At 50.7% G+C, this 23,532-nt stretch overlaps 1 protein-coding gene across 3 annotated transcripts in view; it reads left to right on the forward strand.

Annotated features, from left to right (window-relative positions):
* The window catches only part of EFR3B (EFR3 homolog B), an 88,455-nt gene that overhangs the window by 51,976 nt on the left and 12,947 nt on the right, over positions 1 to 23,532 (forward strand). Inside the window, exons 5-16 of one of the 3 annotated variants that reach the window (XM_061210875.1) lie at positions 9,089 to 9,210; positions 13,431 to 13,580; positions 14,781 to 14,915; positions 15,355 to 15,433; positions 16,183 to 16,318; positions 16,599 to 16,760; positions 17,504 to 17,615; positions 17,998 to 18,049; positions 20,018 to 20,190; positions 20,713 to 20,788; positions 21,256 to 21,417; positions 22,610 to 22,741. In XM_061210875.1, coding sequence (XP_061066858.1) covers positions 9,089 to 9,210; positions 13,431 to 13,580; positions 14,781 to 14,915; positions 15,355 to 15,433; positions 16,183 to 16,318; positions 16,599 to 16,760; positions 17,504 to 17,615; positions 17,998 to 18,049; positions 20,018 to 20,190; positions 20,713 to 20,788; positions 21,256 to 21,417; positions 22,610 to 22,741 — 1,491 coding nt within the window. The remainder of the gene's footprint in view (positions 1 to 9,088; positions 9,211 to 13,430; positions 13,581 to 14,780; positions 14,916 to 15,354; positions 15,434 to 16,182; positions 16,319 to 16,598; positions 16,761 to 17,503; positions 17,616 to 17,997; positions 18,050 to 20,017; positions 20,191 to 20,712; positions 20,789 to 21,255; positions 21,418 to 22,609; positions 22,742 to 23,532) is intronic. The other 2 variants (XM_061210873.1, XM_061210874.1) reach the window with 2 other exon arrangements.

Raw genomic sequence — 23,532 nt, forward strand, 5'->3', positions numbered from 1 at the left:
TTCTCTAATTTTTAAAAAATATTTGGTCCAAATTAAAATTTCCCTAAGAGTCCTCACATTGTCTTGTATTGCTGTCTTTCCGATCAGGATTCAGTAAAGATCATGTGTTTACTTTGTTTTCTGTGTCTCTTATGTCTCTTAACCAGTCCCAACCCCTCTCCTGCCCCTCTTTGTTTTTCATGACATTGACCAGGTCACCACTTTGCAGAATGCCCCACAGTCTGGGTTTGTCTGATTATTTCCTTGTGGTGTCCTTCGTTTTGCTCTCCTGTCCCTTATACTTCCTGCAGACTAGAATTAGATTTGAAGGTTTGATTGGATGCAGTTAAATACTTTGAGGCATAACACTTCACGGGGAGTGCTGGGTCCTGCACTGAGCATCCCAAAAGGACCACAAGTGTCTGGTACCCCACTTTTATGGAGGCTAAGTGCCATCCCAGGTTAGGGTAGTGACAGCTGGCTCTCTCCATTGTAAAAGTACTTTTTTGTCTTTGCAGTTAGAAATCTGTGGAAACCACGCAAATAACCCATTCCTCACTCATTTTTCAGCTGATGTTTCTATCTCTGGTGGCATTTCTCCCCGTTGATTGCACCTTCTTCATACTCCCTTGACCTCCTGGCCCTGTCATCCCAGCTCTTCCCACCTGGCCCACCCTTCTGTGTTTCTATGGTGGGCTCAATAATGGTCCCCCAAGTATGTCCACATCCTAATGCCTGAAACCTGTGCATGTTACCTTACATGACACAAGGGACTTTGAAGATATGATTAAGTTAAGGATCTTGAGATAAGGAGGTTATCCTGGATTATCCAGGCGGACCCCATGTACTCACAAAGACCTTTATAAGAGGGAAGCAGGAGGACCAGAGTCAGACAGAAGATGAGAGACAGAGAGAAAGAGATTTGAAGATGCTCCTCTGATGGCCATGAAGATGGAGGAAGGGGGCCAGGAGCCAAAGGATGCAGGTGGCTTCTGGAAGCTAGAAAGGTCAAGGAAACAGATGCTTCTCTGGAAGCGTCCAGAAGGAATGGAACCCTGCAGACCCATTTTAGACTTCTGATCTCCAGAACTGCAAGGTAATAAATTTGTGTTGTTTTAGGCCACTAAATTGTGGTGATTTATTACGGCAGCAATAGGAAACTAATACAGTTTCCTACAATGATTCTCTTTCTCCATGTCCCCATGAAATGTCTGTGGTCTCCAAGGTTGCTGCTCTGTCCTCTTCTCACTCTATATGCTCCCTCTGGACAATTTTATCAACTCTTGTGGTTGCAACTTGTCATCTATAGACTAGAAATTCTCTCATCTTCCACACCACGGCAGAAATCAGCACTGCTGGAGACCAGCAGGCTAGAAGCGGGTTCCATGAAGGGAGGTCAGGGCAGAAGTGTGATGCCAGTGGAACAGCTCAGGTCACAGGGGTCAGCACCAGCAAATGATGGGGATCTTAGAGCAGAGGCAGCCAGTGCTTCCCTAGGTCTGCGCTTCCCAAGTGCAGGCCTTGGAGGCTGGCTAGCACGTGGGACTACTTGGGACCAGGGGGATCACCTTCTCGGGCAGCAAGACTGGGCTTTCCCAGGAGTTTTTAAAACCACAGTCAGTTTTGCAAAGAATCTTGAAGGAGGAAAGACGTAATATGGGTAGACAGGGGAAGATGTCCTAGGTCTAGGGAATCACTATGCCCAGGTTGGCAGGCGATTTGCAGGGCACGATCATGTCACACACAGTAGGACTGTTCCTCTGGCTTTAGTGAAAACTGCTCCCAGGAGTTGCTATAAACAAGAGCAGTTGGGAGAACGGGGTAGGGGGTGTTAAAGTCAAAACCATGTGGTTTACAAGGTCTTCTCCAGCTAGGGTTCATCTTAGTGCAGCAGAACAACTGTTCCCATTTTTCCTTATGTAGGTTAACACAGCGAAAAGGCCTGCAGTCCTACCATGAAAGAGTTGGGGTTCTCTCTATGCCCAGTATTTTATTTTATTTTATTTTTTGGCCGTGCTGAGCGGCATGTGGGATCTTAGTTCCCCAACCAGGTATCGAACCTGCGGCCCCTGCAGTGGAAGCGTGGAGTCTTAACCACTGGACCACCAGGGAATCCCTATGCCCAGTATTTTACACTGTGGTTCTATTGTTGATGGCAGGGAGTTGTGGGGTTCAGAATGCCCATCTACAGAAGAGGGAAAGGCTGACTTCTGCTTGGAGAGACTTGGCTAGTGCTGAAGTGAGGCTGACCAGCTCAGCTTCTTCTCCAGACCCGGGGAGAGCTGGTTTTGCAATGTCAATATTTGGAGCTTGCTTTCTCTCTATTGACCCAGTCCCTTAGTAACTCTCAGTTTTCACACAACCGTGTCTCCTTCCTGCTTGTGCCAGAGGGTTGATGATCTCCTCCAGCAAACTTGGCACTCTTTGTTGTATATGAAGAGCTGAAACTTTGGTCTTGAAAGGGTGGCCCTAGTGGTGCCCTTGGCCTTTGAAGTGTCACATCTTCACAGTCTCCAGTTTGTTGCTATGGAGACCTTCCTCATCATTGCAATATCTTAAAAAAATAAAACAAAAAAACCCCAACTTTATTATTTCACAATCTTGTGCATTAGGCAAGTAGCATTTTAACAAAAGCCATTTGTAAGGTATGAACTAGCAATGGTAGGGGTGAAGTAGACTGGAAGTTCCTGCTGTATCAAGTGTTTAAAACATTAGTGAGTCACACAGGTAAATGGGCCCAGTGAAAACGTATGGAGTGTTGACAGCAAGCCAGAAATCCACTGGGGGAAAAATGAGGTGATAACTGTTAACTCTGATGGGCTGGTCATACCAAGCCTATGAGGCAGCTGCTCTTGCTGGCCCCATTGTACAGATGGGGTGACCGAAGCATGGGGAGCTTAAGAAACGTGCCTCCTATCAGCCTCCTACTAAGTGGGAGGTGGGATTCAGAAATGCATTCTGGCTCCAAACCCCTTCTCATAATCATAACACTGTTCTGCCTCTAATAGGAAGGATGAAGCCTCTATTTTAAACCCTAGAATCTCAACCCCATCTCAGCCAGCTTTGGGCATGTTTCCCAAGTGGACTCCTACAGTGGGTGTGGTCCCATGACCAGGTCCCCCGGATTTGATCCTCTGAACCACAATTACTAAAGTTTCCATTTTGGCCTCGTCCTGTCAGCCCTGGAGGACTCAGGAGCAGCTTGAGGTGGGCTCCCTCAGAGCTGCCCCCATGGGGATACTGCAGGCCAATGTTCCCTGACCTGGTCATCTGGGCAGGTCATCTGTGCTGTCATACTTTCAGACTCAGGGAAGGGAAGCTCCTCCTGACAAGCTATCAAACCGAGGGTTCCCAAGGATGCTCAGAGATCCTGGTACCAAATGTTGCCTCTTTTATTAGCCCTGGTGCCACCCGTAATGTAATAAACAGGGTTCAGTCCCTCTGGATGGCATCAAGTGCAGCCTCATCACCAGATCTCGTAACAGAGCAAGAGTCCTGGAGAGCGAGGCAATGGCCTGGCTGATCGACAGCCTGAGCCTGGAGGCTGCAGCCTCCCGGGCCTCAGAGATGGACCCCTTGGTTCACCCCAAGCCACCCCAGTTCAAAGGAGGTGGCCATCTCTCCAGCCTTGACTGGCCTCCGTTACCAAGGACAGGAGGAGGCCAAAATGTACTGCTTAAGCTTTCTCCTTCCTAGCCTGCCTTGGATCATTTCCACAGCTACTGGTCCAGCTTTCCAGCAAAAGAACAAAGGACATGGGGTCTGTAGATGCCCTGCCCCAGAATCTCCAGGGTAGGAGTTGGTGGGGCGGGGGGATTGTTCAGAATGCAGATGCTTAGGTCCTACCCACAGAGAGTCTTGTTCAACAGGCCTGGGGTGGCTCAAAAGTCTGCATTTTCAACGAGCTCCCCGGGTCATTCTGATACACAGTAAAATTTAAAAACCACTGGTGGAGGGCAGAGAGCATCAAAGTATCAGAATTTCCGAATTTGAGCCCCAGCTCCACTTGTCACAAGCAGGTTGACCTGAAATAATTCAGCGGCTCCCTTAGAGCCTCAGTTTCCTCATCTTCACAATGGGAGCAATATCGCTCCTATTAAACTCACTGGTTTGCCAAAAATTACGTCAGGTAGTGGATGTTTCGGTAGGCTGGAAAATGGTCCCCCAAAAGATGTCCACGTGCCAATCCCTGGAACCTGCGAATGTCACCTGATACGGAAACAGGGTCTCTGCGGATGTGATCAAGTCAAGGATCTTGGGATGGAGAGATTATCCTGGATTATCCGGGTAGGCCCTAAGTGCAATCACAAGGGTCTTATAAGAGAGAAGCAGGGGGAGATTGGCCACAAAGGAGGAAACAATGTGAAGACAGAAGCAGAGACTGGAGGCATGCAGCCCCGGGAAACTAACATGATGCCTGAGCTGCAAGTGCCGTAGAAATATTTAATGTTGTTATTTCTCAGAATATAGGCGTTAACTCCTTCTTTTGCGTAGTGCTGCCATCCACACGTGACGTTAGAGATGGGGCACGGGGCCTGGCGTGGCTCCTCCAGACACGAACTCCCGTGTCTATAAATAGCTTCTTCAAGGAATATTTTGAAGGCTCCCCACGGAACAAAGTATGAGTCGAAACAAAGCAAACATGCTTCACAATAACCGTATTCGAAATTGTTTTTCGGATGAAGTGGAGAGGCAGGCGTGTGGAGAGTCGAGTGCTGTCTGTGAAGCAGTGTCTTGAATGTATTTGTGCATCGCCCCGCAAACGCTTGTTCCACGACTGTGCGGTGCTGAATCCTGCCGGACCCGTAAAAAGTTTAAGCCTCTTAGAACTAGGAACCTTACTTACAATAAGCCTTGAATTCACTCAGTTCCTGTTATCCCAGGAACTCAGGGAGCTTTTCTTAATTATCTCCACCTCATTCACGTTCCTAGGAGGTGATATGTGCATTTTAAAGAGATGAAAACAAATGCTCGGCCACATCTTCCCAGTCTTGCAGTGCCGGCTGCCCGAGCTCCCATTGAGCCCCACCTCCTTGTCTCTCAGTGCTGGGCTCTGTCCCATCCTATTGCACTAACTGACCTTCGGTTCCTGAATGGTGCTTCAGGGGGCTTGGCCCTCATCTTCCAACTCTCCTGCCCTCTGCCACCGTCCTCAACTCCCACCCTCGTGCACCAGTTCATTGGGGTGGCTGTTAACTCATTTCCTTCTTTCCATATTCACACCTGCCCCCGGCATCCTGCACGGTCGTGGGCATGGCTCATGCTGCCCATCTGGGCTCCTCCTCTGTGATGGCCCAGCTGGAAAGGACAAGGGTCACACTGCACCAGAGCCGAGGACCGGAGTTGATGAGCAGACCATTAAAGGCCCCTGTCACCTTGCTCACCGCAGCGCAGGGTCCTGAGCATTCCTCCGGGCAGGCTCTGCATCCGTCCCCTTGTTTAACCCTGGTGACACCCCGTGGCATAGGCCCCATCACCCCCATTTTTCAGATAAGGAAACAGTGGCTCAGAAGTTAAACGATGTCCACAGTCACACAGGTGACAAGAAGCCGAGTGAGGAGACGCTGTCTGACTGTGGGCCCAGCGGATGCAGGAGGGCGTATCCACTTAAATAGAAGCACAATCAGTTAAAATTGAAATTTGAGAAGGAGACTCAAAGCTAAGTTTCCAGGGAAGAAGACTATAGAAGAGTAAAAATCGGGGGATGCAGAGAGTCACGAGAGAAAGGAGTGAGGGAATTTTGCAGTGAGCTTAGCAGCTGTGGCTGGCCCAGCTGGGGGAGATTCAGGAGTGACTGCTGGGCCAGTCTAGAAAAAAGCCTCCGTGGTTCTAGGAAAGGAATCCCCATGTGTGTCTTCTACCCTGCGTTACCTCTGTGGCTGTCACAGAATGTTCCATTTTTTAAAAATTGGGGCTTCCCTGGTGGTGCAGTGGTTCATGGGTTCAAGCCCTGGTCCGGAAAGATCCCACATGCCGCGGAGCAACTAAGCCCGTGCACCACAACTACTGAGCCTGCGCTCTAGAGCCTGCGAGCCACAACTACTGAGTCTGCGCTCTAGAGCCTGCGAGCCACAACTACTGAGCCCGTGTGCCACAACTACTGAGCCCGTGTGCCGCAACTACTGAAGCCCACGTGCCGCAACTACTAAAGCCCGCATGCCACAACTACTGAAGCCTGCGCACCTAGAGCCCGTGCTCTGCAACAAGAGGAGCCACTGCAATGAGAAGCCCACGCACCACAACTAAGAGTAGCCCCCGCTCGCCGCAACTAGAGAAAGCCCACATGCAGCAACGAAGACCCAATGCAGCCAATATAAATAAATAAAATTAATTAATTTAAAAAATTGATTGTAATCTCCATTTTAACCTCGCAGCCAGGGCGTCGTAGTTGAGATCTTCAGCAGCCAGTACAGTGCGGAAAACAGTCAGAGCAGACTGGGCGTGAACAGGGCTCTGGCCATGCCACCTGACGGGCCACCAGTCCTGCTCGAGGTTCCACGGCACTGGAGGAAGGGGAAAGTCAAGGTTGAAAGTGAAGAGGCTTGGGAATTCCCTGGCGGGCCAGTGGTTAGGACTCCGTGCTTTCACTGCCGAGGACGGGGGTTCGATCCCTGCTCAGGGAAGTAGGATCCTGCAAGCCACGTGGCGCAGCCAAAAAAAAAAAAAGTGACGAGGCTTGATGTCACGTCCACAGAGATCAGGAATCGTTCAGTGAAGTATCAGCGTGGGGAGGGGGGCCGGAGGGAAGGGAGGCCGCCAGGTTGCCTGTCAGGGATCCTGCTGTGTTTCTCAAGCGTGAGCCTCAGACCATCTAACAGGTGACTCTCCTCCAAGGCTGACTCAGCACGTCTGGGGCTTGTGGCAGAAATCTGCATGGTCACGGACCCCCCTCGACTGCTGTACCGCAGTGTTTGGAAACCAGTGGCCTCACTCCTGCAGCCCTCTTAAAAAGGCTAGACTAAGGTCCCCTCTGGCGGCTTCTTCATCCTCTGTTTGTTCTCCCTGACAATATCCACCACCCTTGCCTCCCCAGAGCAACTCTCCTGGGTCATTTGGCCTGAGGCGCTAGAGGGAGCCAGGAGCAGGGACGGAGCTGGAGGTTTTCTGGGCAGAGCTCTGTTGGAGAGGCTCGTGGTTGAGACCTGGGTTTCTCCTGCAGGACCCTGGGCAATTATGTAACATTTGTGGGTCTCAGTCTCTCTGTCTGTAAAATGAGAATAATAATATCTCGCTAACTTAGAGTCATTTTAAGAAACAAAAGAGCTGATGAATGTCAAATGCTTAGGGTAGTACCTGATACATATATGTTCTAAACATCATTGCTATTAGCCCATAAACTCCTACACCAGTGACCATGAAGTTCGGTTATTCATTCTCCTGACATACATTTGGGTTTACACAGTCACTATATATTAGGGACAAAGTCTTTGTTTGACTGTTTCTCGTTTATTACTGGCCTCTTTTCTTTTTCAGTCTTGTTTTGGTTATTCTGAAATGCATGCACTCTTGCATACACATAGTCTTATCTTAAGCTGCCTCATCATATTAGAAGTAGATATAGCATCAATAAAAAAATAAAGAAATGTAGCGAATGAAGACTGGGCTGCTTATTTCACACATGGGAAAACCAAGACAGAAGAGAAGTCAAATGTCCCACTCAAAGGTCACCCCACATAGCTGCATGACCCCTCTCAGTGGACGGACCAAGCCAGGCTTTGGCTGTGGGGAGTGCAGCCTGGGAACATCCTGTTGGTGGTTAAGAGCAGCAATGCACCCAAATTTAGTTTCAGCCTCGGTACCAGCCTAAGTCTGTGTTCTAGCCCGTGGGGCTTAGGAAGATCACGTAGCCAAAGGCCAGCTCTATCGTTGTTTCTGGAACTCCTGAACTTGGGTCTAGTCAATGATCTTGTGACCACATGGATTACCACTACGCCTCTTCTGCATAACCACATCAATAATGCAAGCAATGTCATTTGGGTTTATTGCTAATATCAGAATACTTGCTTCCACATATATGTGTGCATTTTAGATGTAACTTAGAAAGGAAGATTTCCTTATCTGCTTTGCATGTTGAGGTTTTATGATTCAGCAGAAAATAAATGCATATTTATTATTGCAAGAACAAGACACTGTAATAATAAGAATGCTTGTGGAAGTTGCTAATTTTCATCCAAAAAAAAAGTTATTAACAAATTTTAAGTAGCTAAATGGGGAAACAGGTTGACAATTGATACTGAATATTATGAGTGTGCCGATGAGATAATTTTAGGAATAGCAGTATGTCCTCTTTGAACCAACGAAGGTTTGTAAAAATTATATAATAATACAAGGCAGAATAGTGGAGAATGTAGTCTAAGTTTAGTCTGTTTAGAGTTGTTTGTGGTATTAAATTTATAACATTAAACAAAATAACCTATAAAAATTATATTTAACTTTTAGTAATTTAACTCCACTCAGTCTGTGATTCTTGCTTCTCTGAGAGACTCATTTGAAATCAAGTCCCTATTTAGAACTGCAAATGTGCAGCATGGTGATGACAGAAGGAATCTAGCGGCTGAGAATGCTGAGCAAGACTTAATGAACTGAAATTGCAAACGTTAAAAATGTACTCAAAATTTTAACAATAAAATGTAATTACGGTTTTTAATCAAATTTCAGCTCTGTCCTGGTTTCCCAGAATGCATTCTAGGGTGGTGCTCTATGCTTTGGCCTTGGCTTTTGCTCGGTTTCCAGTGTTATTCCTCACAGCCTTTCAACCTGTATGTTTGGGGCAGCTCTGGATGTAAATGGGAGGAGGAGCTTAAGTGACTGAGCCCCCTTCTCTTTCTCTTCTCTTCCATCCTCTGCTCACCCAGCAGGGGAGGGCTGAGAAGGGCCAGGGGTTCCGCTCTTGTTGTGTAGAAAGGAAAGGGGAACTCAGAAACTCAGATTTCCCAAGTGTGCTCTGGGAGGTGGACTAGAGCCAGATCCTGAGATGCATGGTTCCTAAGATGTGTTTTCTTGTGGCTTTACTATGGCAAAGGGCCTGGGGGATGCCAGTTCCCAGATCCCAAAGGCGAGGAGCATGGCAGGTCACCTCACGATGCATTTCCCCTCTCCCCCAACACAGTTTGTGAAGTTTGCCAACATAGAGGAGGACACCCCATCCTACCATCGGAGCTACGATTTCTTCGTGTCTCGCTTCAGTGAAATGTGCCACTCCGGCCATGAAGACTTGGAGATCAAGACTAAGTGAGTATAAGGGAAGTTGAGGAGGCTGTGCCTCTAATGGCAGAGGCATTGATGGTCCTGCAGAGCTCCCAGCCCGGATTGCGTGTCTGATTTCACTGGCGTTTACCGAGGCTCTGATGTTGCTGGTGGGGAAGGGGCACCTGGCGGGACTTAGGTGGATGCGTGGGCAGAGCTGGGCTCCCAGCACATGCTTTCTAAAGGAACAGCCTCTGGGGACAGAAAACCTGGTGGGACGTAAGGTGACGGTCCTCTGAGCCCAATTTGAGAGCCAGTGACACACACATGTACACACCTGTGCTCTCTTTTGTTCAGAAGTACGTGCCTTTATACACCCTAGAAGCACTCCCACTCACCACTCTCCATCAAAATATACACCCACAAATAAAAAGCCAAAGTCCTCACATTGGCTGATCCCTGCTGCCCTCCTGAGTTTATCTCCTCCACTCTTCCCCTCCTCATTCCCCTTCGACCACACAGGCCTCCGTGCTGCCTTGGAAACACACCAGGGACATTCCTGCCACAGGACCTTTGCACAGTCTGTTCATGTGCCTGGGATGCTTCCTCTGTGGAGCTGTACAGCTCACTCCTTCACTTCCTTCAAGGCTTTGCTCAAGTGCCCCCTTGTCAACAACGCCTTCCCCTGACCCTCCCCTTCTCCCTCACCCTGCTCTGTTTTTATTTCCCCATAGCACTCATCCCCTTCAAACATGTTTCATAATTTACATATGTTTCTCATTCATTGTCTGTCTCCCCACTAGAATGTAAGCTCTGTGAGGACAGGAATCATTGTTTTGTTCTCTGACGCATCCCAAGTGCTAAGACAGTGCCTGGAGAGCAGCAGGCGCTGAAGACATACTTGTTGAGTAAGTGAATGAGGGAATGGATGCTTTTCAGATAAACATCTTGAATTACAGAACACACTTTTACACACACATACTCACACTCACAAAAATACTTAACTTACAGAAATACATTCATCGACATAGAAATTAAACCCCTCAATGAAATCACAAAGAAATTCACACAAATATATGCTGATACTGATAGATAAAGGATGAGAAGTAAACCACTGCCTACAAAGAGTGCTTATCAACCTGGGGAGGCGAAATGAAACACAGGAAAAGGAGGAGGAAGGAGGGAAAAGGGCTGAGCTGTCCTTACCAGGCAAAGCTGCAGGAGTCGGAGAAGGAAGGGGCTGGGGGCTGAGGCTGGGTGGCCAACATGCCCACGGGAGACCGGGTCTCCATGGGTTTGTTCCAGAACTCAGCCACTGGCTTCTTCCTGCACCATGTCAGCACCGCAGGGGGCCTGAGTGCACGTGATACACAGTGGCACGGTCCGGGAGCCCTGTGTGCCCCTAACTACAGCTTCCTCACCACGGCTGCTGGTCTGGGTTGGAGAAACAGGACGTGAACCCCTCCATCCCCCTGGCTGCCTGTTCCCAAAGCTTCCCAGCTGTGAAACGGCTCCCATTATGCTGTGTGACTGATGGCAGTGTCCCTGCTCCCCAGTCTCCCCTGTCTTGAACCAGCCAGGGGCTCCCTGGGGCTGTGCTGCTGCAGGGGGGCCCAGTGGGGGTCATGGGAGGAAGGAGCCCCTTGTCTCCCCAGCGCCGGTTCCCTCAGCAGCCACCTCGCTCCAGAATGGCTGTGAAGAGGCAGAAGGGGCTGGAGCAGGTGGGGTGTGTCCAGAAGCAGGTGATGGGGAAGGTGGGGACCGTGACCAGGTATGGCTGTAACAGATGCTGACCGCAGGTAGAGCCAAGCTCCAGGAGGGGAGGGGACCCTCCTCATGCCGCTGTGCGCGCACTCACACACACACATACACACCACACACAATCACACAATACACAACTGCATACACAACCACATGTGCACACACATACAGTGGCATGCAGAACCACACACACACACAATCACATACACTGACACACTCACACAAATCCACCCAGTCTCACAAATCACACACTCATACACGTACAACCATACACACAAACTCCACAGTAGGAGGGGAGAAGGCACAGAAGCCGACACGGTCGCACCGTGTCCTGATGGTGTGGGGAGCGACTGAAGGTCAGGAGAAGGGTGCTGAGGTTTGCTTCCGGCAACCGGGCGGTGCCATCATCACCCACAACCTGGCACCTGCCACCCATGGAAGCAAGGCTGCCGGGGTGAGAGGAGTTTCTCCCTTTGTCTTGTCTCCCATCCATAACCTCCCTGCACCCCTTCTCCCTGAGCTCTCCCCCTGGTCCTTCGCAGCCTTTGCAGAGCCCAGAGCTCCTTTCCAAGAACTACCCTTGGGTCTCATGAATAGGCGTGTGTGTGTGTGTGTGTGTGTGTGTGTGTAGTCCCCTTGGGTTCAGAGACTTCCCAGTCCCTTGCACATGGGCAGGCCTCCACTGAGCCCATTATAAGGAACAGTAAGAGGCTGCTTCTCCCCCAGGCCTGATCAGCCAGCTCTGGGCATCATGGAATGAAATGTGTACATATGTGGAAGGGATTCTGGGGAGATTGAAAGAGTGAAGAAAAATTAATACAGTCACACATAAGGAAGCCCTGGGTAGAAAATTTTCCATCCCCTGGGCCTGGTTTCCTGCCAGCCAGGCTCTCTTGGGTGGGACATGAGTCCAGCATGTCTGGGATTCATTTCTGTAGTGCACTAGGGAGCACCTTTAACCTGGAGCCAGGAATAGTTAGCAGAATTGTATTACAGTTACTTCATTCTCAAGTCTGGACAGCCTCAGCTCAGGGTGCTGACTTGGCTCAGGATTAGAGTAGCTAAGTGTTTGCCCAGGGAATCCTTGTCCATTGCCAGCAGCCCTAATGGTCCTGGGCCAGGGGATGTTGGTACATTAGGCATCTCTCACCACCCATTTATGGTCTCCGGGTAAAGCTCAGGGTAGCGCCGTGGTAACAGCACTTAAAACTGAAGCTGAAATTACAAATGGCAACTAAATATTTAGAAAAACTGCTCAACTCCAATAATCATCAAAAGGATACGAACTGAAATCGCTACAATATATGAGGATTTTTCTGAGCCACAAAATTAGAGCAGATGTTTAAAATGAGATCCCTAGTGCTGAGGCAGGCACAGTGAGGATGGTATTCTCCTGCAGCTTGTGCAGTGGGCGTGGGGAGAGGAATCTGGCAAAACTGGGAGCCTTTCATTCCTTACCTTTCGATTCAGTAATTCTACTCATGGCAATGATTTGGAATGTAGTAAAGTACTTGTACAGCGATGTCCATTGTAGCATTATTACAGAAGCAAATTTAGAAACAATTTAAATGACCAACAGGCGACTAGTTCAGAAAGTTCTTCTAACAGTGTATCAAATAACCGTTCAACATGTTTGTGAGTTAATGATGTAGGAAAATGCTTGTGATAGAATGCTATGGGTGAAAAAAGCCAATACAAATTACATATGCAGCAGGTTCTTGATTCTGTTATATATTATACACAGAAGAAAGGAAAGACACCAAAATGCCAACGATAATTATCTTTGAGCGGCGATGGCAGGGGAAATCATCTTTACACTTTTCTATAATTAACATGTATTATGTTATAATCAGGAAAAAAAAAAAGGTTTGGTTAAAAAAAGGAACTTCAGGTTGAAATAAATGGCCAGTAAAGAGGGCCCCCTCCTGCAGGGCTGTGCTGATCCCTGAGTCAGCAGAGTGGGAACTGGGGATGTGCAAAAGGGGTCCCCTCTGTGCTGTTACTCATCTCCCCTCTGCTTTCTCAGCCAGCTTAGTCCCAGCCAAGACCTCTTTGTGCCTGAGAGCCTGACAGCTCTGTGCCTCCCCCTCCAGATCCCCTCCCCCTGTAAGTTGCTCACAGCCCTGGTTTCTGCCTCTTCCGTTCTTGGCAGCACTTTGAACTCTTATATCTTGGGCTCAAGCTAGAGAAAACCCAGCTGGGTACTAAAGAGCCTGGAGAAACTGGGCACCCTAGGGATGAAGCCCGGGTGGTACGGGGCAAGGGCAGTCTGGGAATCTCCAAGACAAGCCAGAAGGCGTGGCCTTCGTGCTCACATCCACCAGCACAAGAAGGCAGCCAGCCAGGAGGCCAAGTCACATGAAGAGTGGAAGGTGGGCTCTGTTCTGCCTTTTGAGGGACGAGTGCATCCCTAATCCCCTCGCTGTGCTCCTCTCCTTGTCACAGCAGCTGGACTTGTCAGGGCTTGGAGACTTCATGGCCCCATGTCTCCCTTTTCCTTACAGAATCCGAATGTCAGGTATCAAAGGTCTACAAGGGGTGGTGAGGAAGACCGTGAATGATGAACTGCAGGCCAATATCTGGGACCCACAGCACATGGACAAGATTGTCCCATCCCTGCTTTTCAATCTGCAACACGTGGAGGAGGCAGAGAGGTGAGCAGGCGAGGGGGGAGCTTGCACGCGGCCCTGCAGCCCCCCCAGGGCACTTGGCAACCGCACGGCTGGGCTGGTTGGTAAAACCCAGCCCCAAAGTCAGGGCTCTTGGCTTTTGTGGCTTATTCTGCAGTGAGTCCAAAGCTGCTTCCCTAGGAGCCTTGGCTCTGGCCTTCTACCAGCCTGCTGTACCCCTTAAGGTCTGCATTCCTGAAGGAAAAACAGTAATGGTGCTGGGCTCCCTGGGTAAGTGTGTGCTGAACACAAAGAACCAAGAGTCGGGTTCCCTTGGTCTTTCTAGAAGCAGCAGGCCAAGGTTTTTAAATGCCTTTCATGGTTCCAGTTGCTGAGGAGGACCTTCCTTCTCTCTCACTTCCTAGTGGTGTTCCAGTCCCTTCAAAATGCCCACTTGACCAGCCAGCAGCCACTTGACACGAGTTACAGATACTGGGTTTTAATCTGGGAACCCCCAGACATGGATTCATCCTGTCCCTGCCCCTCACTCTTCCCCTCTGTGAAGTGGGATGGAGGGAAAGGTTCACAGTGCTGTCCACATTGGCTGGGCATGACGCCGATTGAAGATATCGTGGGTTCCCCACTTTCTGTCAGTTGAGCCTGAGCTGCTAGAGCCGGTTGGGAAATTTAGTGTGCCCTCTGGTGGTTGTTCCTGGAATAGCATGTCACTGACAAGCTCCCTGGTGGTCTCAGGTGGAGATGGGTGGGTACCACTGAGTCACACTTAAGCCAACCCCCGTGCCTTTCCTTTTTCCCTCCCGCTTTTTTCCCTCCTTCCTCTCTCCCCTTTTCTTCTGCTTTCTCCAACTCTGTCGGCCTCCCTCTCTTCTTATCTCATCTCTCGTTCCTTCCAAAGCCTTGGGGGCATGGAGACACTCGTGGTCTGTGCCTCCCCAGGCCCGTGGTGCTCAGGGCATCTATCCTTCCCACAGAGGCACATCAGGCCTATCCCTAGGATGTCCAGAACTTTATCCCTCCTCCCACAGTCTTCCTCCACTCTGGGCTTCCTTACCCCCATTTAACTTCTGACAGCCTCAACACCTCCCCTGTGACCTAGTGCAGCCCACGTCAAATTCCTGCTTGTCCTACTGGGACCATTTGCATGAGGGAAGCACAGAAGGCCTGCACAAAGCGACGCCCAGCTGTGCATTCCATCCCTCACCCATGGGCTGTGTGTTTCCACAGCCGGTCCCCCTCCCCGCTCCAAGCACCAGAGAAGGAGAAGGAGAACCCTGCAGAGCTGGCTGAGAGGTGCCTTCGGGAACTGCTGGGCCGGGCTGCCTTTGGCAACATCAAAAACGCCATCAAGCCTGTTCTCGTGTGAGTGTTCCCCTTCCCCACCCACCCGCCTTCAGCTTTGAACAGTTTCAGGTCCGGCACCTCCTTGCTGACTCGGGAGGAGGGAGGGAAGGAGGTGTTATAGTTGTGGTGCTTCAGCCAAGTGGGTCCCTTCTCTGTGCCCATGTTCCCCGCACTGTGGCATCAAAAGCTACCACATGGTGACCGAGCACAGTTTTGGGGAGACGAGTTGGCAGGAGGAAGGTGCCCGGCTTCATTCCTGAGCCCACAGCTACGGAACCCTGTTCGTTGACTTCTCGTGCTTCCCTTCTCTCACCTACACCTGAAAGCCCTTGCTACTTACCTGGGAGCTTCGAGAGGGGCTGGGTCTCTCGGGAGGTGACTTTCTCCCACCAAGCTTCTCCTCCTTCCTAACATCACTTGCGTTTCATAGTTACTCTCCATATTTTCTCCCTCACAGCCATCTGGATAACCATTCTCTTTGGGAACCCAAGGTGTTCGCCATCCGTTGCTTTAAAATCATCATGTACTCAATTCAGGTACGGCGGCTCCCCTGGTCCAGCCTGTCTCTCTGGCCACGGTGGCGCCTCTGGGAGCGGAAAGGTGCACGCCTGGAGAAAACCAGCTGTCCTCTGTGACTTCTCCTAAGCCCCTAGTTGTCTAAACCGGCGCTGCTTAACCTAGTCGTGGAGAAGGACTAGTTTAATTTCTAATATGTCACAGACCCATACTTTATAAAACACAAAAAGAATTACTAGAAAAAACAAACGACAACCTCATGCAAAATACAAGCCCACAGACCATAATTGGCTGCCATGGCTTTTGTCAAATTGCTTACTCAACACTTACTCTCAATTTCCATACTTAGCTCAGTGTAAATGGGCATCAGGCAGATCTTGAACTGGTACCAGACCACAGGCCACACTTTGAGCACCACTGGACTAAACCACCTGGCCTCCTGTGGCCCTAATAAGACCTGGGATCTGGGGAAACTGAAAAGGAAGACAGTATCTTAAAATTGACTTTTGACCCATTTGAAGTGAAGGGGCCCAGGAAGAATGTGGAAATCCAGGTCTTCATTGGGATTTGACTCAGCTCCTTGTTGGACCAAGGAGGGGGAGGGGCTCAGGAAAAGGAACCGGGGTACCCGGGTGCCACCTCTAGCGCCTGCTAGCCTTGGGACCTCCCTTTTGTCCACCCAGCTTTGGGTCCTCGTCAAGGGCTGCCCTGGCTCAGAGGCCATATGGGGGCTGCTATCTGGGGACCAGCACCTCTCCCTCCCCCCCAGCCGCAGCACTCCCACCTGGTTATCCAGCAGCTCCTGAGCCACCTGGATGCCAACAGCCGCAGCGCGGCCACGGTGCGGGCGGGCATCGTGGAGGTCCTGTCGGAAGCTGCTGTCATCGCCGCCACAGGCTCTGTGGGTAAGGCGGATCCCGAGTGGAGTGGGGCCCGGGGACCCCCCCCAAGGACAAGGAACTGCCCTTAGCCGTAGGCTGCCTCCCCTTCCAGAAGAGGGCAAGGCACGATAGGGAGGTGTCACAGCCGGCTTTCCTCAGGAGGAGAAATCAGCTGGGGAAGGTAGCGGGCAGAGGAAGCGCCTAGCTGGAAGTGGGCCTGGGCTTGCCCGATAATGCAGGGCAGGGGAGAATAAGCGAGGAGTGCCAGCCCCGGATTTCAGGTCTCCCACCCCGCTGCGCTCAGGGCCCACGGTGCTGGAGATGTTCAACACTCTGCTGAGGCAGCTGCGGCTCAGCATCGACTACGCTTTGACCGGGAGCTACGATGGGGCCATCAGCCTTGGCACCAAGATCATCAAGGAGCACGAGGAGCGCATGTTCCAGGAGGCGGTCATCAAGACCATAGGTGGGCCCGGGGAGGTGCGGGGGCGGCCCGGGGAGGGGCAGGGCCCGGGGCGGAACCGCGGAGGGAGGGGCAGGCAGGCAGGAGGGCGGGAAGGCGGGGCCCCTCCCGCGAGGATGTTAGTCCAGGGCGGTGTAGGATTGTCATCCACTTAAATCGTGTTATTCACGGACACTGGGGGAAGTGGAGTCAGCCCATGGCGCACGCAGCTCACAGAGTGGCCTGGGCCAGGCCTGAGTTAGATCACAGCACAATCTCCCTGGGTTTCTCAGCCTGGAGTTCAGATCAGAGGCTAAGACAGGCGAACTCTTCCCGCACCCCAGTCCCCATTAGGCCCGCCTGATGCTTCCACGTTTGAGCGATTGGAGGGGAGGTGGGAGAAAGAAAGAGAAAAGGAAGGAAAGAGGACAGGGAGAAGGCCATGGATATGCACGTGGATGTGGAAGGGGAGAACCGTAAAGCCACCATGTGCATGTAAGGGCTCATCACTTTCACAGCCTTCTGGTCCTAGCGCCACTCGAGCTTCTCCATCCCGGAGACCTTAACCGCAGCCTCCGGAATAACAGGTGAAGGAACGGGAGCCTGGAAGAGTCCTCTGCCGTCATCTAGGTGTCTCCCTCTGGGTCTTAATCGTCTCCCTAGAGAAGCAGCCCGCACTCTTCACAGTAGTTTGTTCAGCTGAAAGTTTGAGCGGAGACCCCAGCAGCTGCCGGCCTCAAACCCTCTCTTCTGTCTTTTTCCTGAAGGCTCCTTTGCCAGCACGTTGCCTACTTACCAGCGCTCCGAGGTGATCCTCTTCATCATGAGCAAGGTTCCACTGCCTTCCCTGCATCACCCCATGGAGATGGGGAGGACCGGGTGAGTCTACCATGCCTTCCTCCCCCTTCCTCTCCCAGCCTAAATTCCACCTGACTCCCCTTCCCACGTTTTTGGGCTCTCTCCCTTCTCCACCTCAACTTTCCTGGTTCTGTCCTTCCTTGTCTTCTCTCATTCTACTCTCAAATCCCTCAGCAGCCTTTAGTGGGCCTTTGGATCCTACAATTCCTCAGGCTGTCCCACCAATAACAACCTCCCACCTTGGGGGGAGCCATTTGTTCCCTGGTCTGGAAGTCACTGTCCTGGGTAACCCAACAAGATAAGCCTCATGGAGAATCTAATCAGGAGAGAGAACTGGGCAGGCAAGTGTGGGGTCTTTGCCTATATCACCATCTTGGTGATCATCTGTGTCTCTGGTCTATAGGGAGAACAGGAACCGGCTGACCCAGATTATGCTGCTGAAATCCCTCCTTCAGGTGAGCCTCTCCTGTCCCCATTCCTGCTCTGCCTCTGTAGGAGGCAACTCCTTCCAAGGAACCAAGAGAAGGCTACTACATACAGTTGTGCAGGTTGCACACTGCACAAACATGCCCAGCCAAAGGGGTGAGTAGGGGGCTGAAATCCAACCTGTGTTCCACTCACTAGGCAGGCTGGGTACCCACAGGGCTGGGTCTTCCAGAGCAGGCAGGATGCCTGTTTCTAACTTTCACAAAGGTACCTTCTCAGCTACTAATGGCCTTGTCACTCAAGCATTATCTCTGTATTGAGATGGAATCTATTGGTTCCTGCCCTTTTTCCCTCCAAGTATCTCCCCAGGTCCCTTCCACCTGTTTCTCCCTTGGTACTTATGCCCACCTCAGTCTCCCAGCCACTATCTTTCCCTTTATCCATTAAAAAAAAATAATAACCATAATTATTTTATGTAATTTAATTTTTAATTAAAAAAAAAATATTTTTGGCCATGTCACGCGGCTTGCAGGATCTTAGTTCCCCGACCAGGGATCGAACCCAGGCCCCGGCAGTGAAAGCGCTGAGCCCTAACCACTGGACCGCCAGGGAATTCCCCCCTTTATCAATTTTTTTACATTTGTCTTCTTTCCTTCTTTGCAGCCATCACTGGAGGCTAGATTTATTGTTCTCAAATGCTGTTCCTATGACCAACTTGTTTAACGTATAGATTCCCTAGAGATTTTGAGCCATTAGTCTGAGTGCGGTCCTGGAATCTGTATTTGTAACAAGCTCCCCAAGATTCTTATGCACAACCCTGGCCTAAACTCTAGACATCTCAGAACTAGATTATTCTCATAGTTGCTCCCTCCCTCCTCACCTATCATAAATACAACCAAGAAGAATTTTCTAGAAATGTTGTTCTTCACGTGTTGCTCCTTGTTAAAGAGTAAATCTCAGTTTCTAATTGATGTGCATCCAGATTTCAAACTTCTCAGACTGAAATTGAAAGGTCCTCAGTCCTCTTTCCCTCCCTAGACCCCCCATGTGACCCCTCAACCCGTCTCTGTTCTAAACATGCCGCTCTGCACAGCCCCCTCACTCCCGCTCACGCCCTCCCTCCCCTCTCTTCAGCCCACACCTTCCATGTCACACTATTTTTATAAAGGCTTTTTGTGCTGACACTGCCCACATCTGGTACCTCCTTTGTCTATGTACTCCTGCCATTTCTTTGCTGAGTTTACCGTCATTAACTTGTACCCTGCATCTTACCAAGGTGACAGTTTGGGGCACACTCAAATACATTCCCCTTCAGTGAACAGTGATGTTTACTACTGATGCCACCAGGCTTTACCAGAGCCTCAAGGGCCTGCTGAAACATCAAAGGCATTGTTTTGCAATATGGACTTAACAGTAAATCTGTTTTGCTGCTTTTAACTACTTTGACACCATCATGGGTGAGGTGTCTCTGTGTGCAACTGGCTTTAATCAGAAGACCCTCATTATGGCCATGCTAGAAGAGATGTCAGCAAATGCTGCGTGTGCTCTTGGCTGTTGCCATGTCCGTGGGTTCTAATTCCTCAGCCCAGCTGTAAGTTCTTCCACTGTCTCTCCTTCTCTGTGACTGTTCGTGCTCCTAATGAAGCGCGTTCATGGTGAATGTTCGCCATTTGTGCCCTAATGGGCTGAAACATTAGGTTCAGAGGCTCCCTGGCTTTTGCTCTCTTCTAGTGCTCATCCTCTGCTTGCTTTTAGTAACTTAATGTCCCTGCATACCGTCCCCATCCACTTAGCTAAGCTGAGCTGGGCGGGTGGCCTAGGTAGATGTTGGAGGGTTCCTAAAAGCTGCCTAAGGTGGAGGACGGGGAAACTGGGCTGGGAGATGTTTAGAGAGGATGGATGCTTCAGACCCAGATTCTGCCGACCGCTCCTCAGTCTCCTCACCGCTGCCGGGAGGGCCGGCGTTCCTAAGCACATGATCCTGGGCTCCCTTGCAGGTATCCACCGGCTTCCAGTGCAACAACATGATGTCAGCTCTGCCCAGCAACTTCCTCGACCGCCTTCTCTCCACCGCCCTCATGGAGGACGCAGAGATCCGTCTCTTCGTTCTAGAGATTCTCATCAGTTTCATTGATCGTCATGGCAACCGTCACAAGTTCTGCACCATCAGGTGAACTTGGGGTGTCCCCTCTATTTGGTGTGTGATGGGGGAGGAGACTCCCATGAAAACCTCACACTCAGGTGGGAAGACAATTCAGATCTTCAGTGGGACCCCCCCAGGGAGCTAATCACGGACATGGACCCTGGGGTCCTACAAGGGAAGGAGGGACTGAAGGGGCATTTGTGCCTGGTGGAGCAAGGGAGGGAGATTTGGGAGGTAAAGAGCAGGTACCCATGGGAGCTCTCAGGTGGGGAGGAAAGAAGGGGATGCAGGGTTATCAGTTGAGACTGGGGGGCTGAAAGGGAGGAAAGAAAGGGAGGAAGAGGATAATCTGGATCAGTATTTAAGAAAAAAGAGACAGGAGCGTGAGAGCTTGGGAGAAAGTGGAGATCAGGCTAAGAACCAGGGCAGGAGGACACAGGGAGGCATTGGTACAACTAACAACACTGGGATAGAGCCCAGTGATACCACGTGAGCTCTGCTGGCCTCACGGAAGGGCTGACTGAGGTGGCCCCTCACGTCCCCTCCCAGTACCCTCAGTGACATCTCTGTCCTGAAGCTGAAAGTGGACAAGTGCTCCCGGCAGGACACCATCTTCATGAAGAAGGTTAGCAAGCGTGACCTCAAGACACAGTGAGCCCCGGGTGGGTCAGGCCCTGCGGACCCCAGTCTTCCGGCCCCCAAGTCGCCACTGGCCATGCCCCTAGAACCCACTTCCTCCTCTTTGACTATGCTTAGTCAGGATGACCAGCCGACCCCTCTAGGGGATCAAGCCCCCAGGTCGTACTTATCACCGAGCCAGAGTGAGGAGCATCCCTTGACTGTGTTCTAAACCTGGATTTGGGCAGCAGCTTTTGTTGCTGGTTTCACTGGACCCACCTTCCCTAAGCACATACTCCTGCACTGCCCGATTCCACTGGGGTCTGCTTTAAAGGCATCCTGTCCCTGGGGGCGGAGGTGGGGTACACACAGCTGTGCCGCCCCCTTCAGACGGCTCTTCCCATTCTCCTTGCCCCTCCTGTACCCCCACCCTGCCCGCCGTGGCCTTGCCTCCACCCTTGTCCCCATCTCCAGCACTCCCAGCAGCTCTACAGACACATCTACCTGAGCTGTAAGGAGGAAGCGAACGTACAGCAGCACTACGAGGCGCTCTACGGGCTGCTGGCGCTCATCAGCATTGAGCTGGCCAACGAGGAGGTGGTGGTAGACCTCATCCGCCTGGTGCTGGCTGTCCAGGTGGGGCCCCGTGTGGGCGGGACATAGGGGTTGGGATCGGGGGAGGGGACCTGTTTTGGCCAAGCACTAATGAGAGTGCCAAGTAGCTACTGCTTAACAACTGTTCTGGAGCCCAGGAATGTTGCACCCTTGGTTGGCCATTCCTCCATGAAGACCACAGACCATGGTCCTATTTGGGGAACCACCAAAGAATGCTGAATTCATGGCTTTGGCCCATCCTCAGAGTAAAGGACCCCCGGGAAACAGGGTCTTTCAAAAATATCCCTTCACCCTAGTATTCTGGGTCTCTTGCAAGGTCTGAATGAGACTCCAAGGATTGCCAAGAGGGTACTCATAAGCCCAGAGCAATCTCCAAACAAACTCGTTTGTCTAAAGATTACCTGGTTCCCAAACCTGGCTGTGCTTCAGAATTACCTTAAGCACTTATTAAAAATATATAATCCCAGTTCTGTCCCCAAGCTTGGGGATCTGGAGATTCAACAAGCCCCCCTCGTGACTCTCAGGCAGCCAGTGTGGCACTAGATAGGGCTTTAGACTTTCACGGTCTGCCTGGGTGGAAGTGTACTGCTCAAGATGCTGGGAATTGGGGCGGGTTCTTCAGACCTCAAAGGCCAGGGTCAGCAGGGCCCTGAAGCTAGGTGGGCATCATATCCTGAATGGTGGCAAACCTGGAATTCTGTGGTGGAGACTCTTCAGCTACCTGCTTCATGGTGCTAAGTCCTGCAAGGCCAACCCAGATGCTATGATAGTCTTCATTCTAGAATCTGAGATTCCTTTGTGTCCCGATCCCCTAGTAACTCTCACAACTTTGTCAGTTTAACATATGAACCCAGCTTAGCAAGCCAATCCAGTCCTCCAAGAATCATCCAAGGTCTGTAGTGAAGGTAACAGCATCCTAGAGGTGGGATTCATGAGGGTTTGGACAGTCAAGTTCACTACAGCTGGAACTGCAGAGTGGGGCATTGAGGTCATCGCCTCTCCACTCAAGTATTTATGAGCCTCCAGCTCGTGGATTGTTCTAAGGACCATTTGCTTCAGCTTTAATGAGGGCGACTTCTGTTCCCCAGGAAGTTATGGGGAAAATGCTGGAAAAGGCTTTGTCTTCAGTAGCGGGCCACCTCTAAAGGAGGTTGGTAGAGGGTGCCTGGAGGGTGGGGCACCAGTATAGTTTGTTCCCTCTGTGTTGCCACAGGACGTGGCCCAGGTCAATGAAGAGAACTTGCCTGTTTACAACCGCTGTGCCCTCTACGCGCTGGGTGCCGCCTACCTGAACCTCATCAGCCAACTCACGACAGTGCCTGCCTTCTGCCAGCACATCCGTGAGGTTGGTGTCCTCATGACCCTGAGAGCTCAGGAGGCCCTTGACTTGGGGTTTCCCCAGAGCAACTTTTGCTTAATTGCATGAGCCCTGTGCTTAGTCTAGGCATGAGAACTAATGATGAGACATTCCCAGCGGTAGTGACTCCTCCTGTACGGCATGACATAGCGGGGCAGGGTCAGGCACAGGCAGTATCCTGTACCCCTTCCCAACCTGCTACCTGCCCCCCTCTACTTCCGGCCCCTCTGTGCTCCCCCCACTCCCGGAAGCGCACACACCCACATCTCTCAGGTCATCTGGGACTAAAGCTACTTTAAGGAAAGTTTTTGTTACGAAAATTTTCAAATATCACAAAAGCAATATGAGTAGGGCAGTGAACGTCCGCACAGCTGTCACACGAATTAAACAGTTATGAAGATTCTTCCACATTTGCTTCATCTGTCTCCTTTTCCTTTTCTTTTCCTTTGCTGAAATATGTTCAAACAAACCTTGACTATCATGTCGTTTCACCTCTGCATATATCAGTATGTGTCCAAAAAAATATGGGCACCTTTCTACCTAATTGCTATGCTATTTACATGCCTAATTAAATTATCGGTTATGCCTTGGTATTATCTTATACCCGGTCTATAAGCAAATGTTCTCAGTTGTTGCAAAAAGGCATTTTAAGACATACTGAACTATGTAGAGGTAGAATGATACAATAGGTAGGATTAACTTTAAAATACACTGGCAAAACAAAATAAAACTAAACAAGAAAGCTCAGGTCTCAGCTGGCCTGGGCTGACTGCAGGCAT

The sequence above is a fragment of the Eubalaena glacialis genome, chromosome 14 (genome assembly GCF_028564815.1).
Source record: "Eubalaena glacialis isolate mEubGla1 chromosome 14, mEubGla1.1.hap2.+ XY, whole genome shotgun sequence".
Classification (NCBI taxonomy): domain Eukaryota; kingdom Metazoa; phylum Chordata; class Mammalia; order Artiodactyla; family Balaenidae; genus Eubalaena; species Eubalaena glacialis.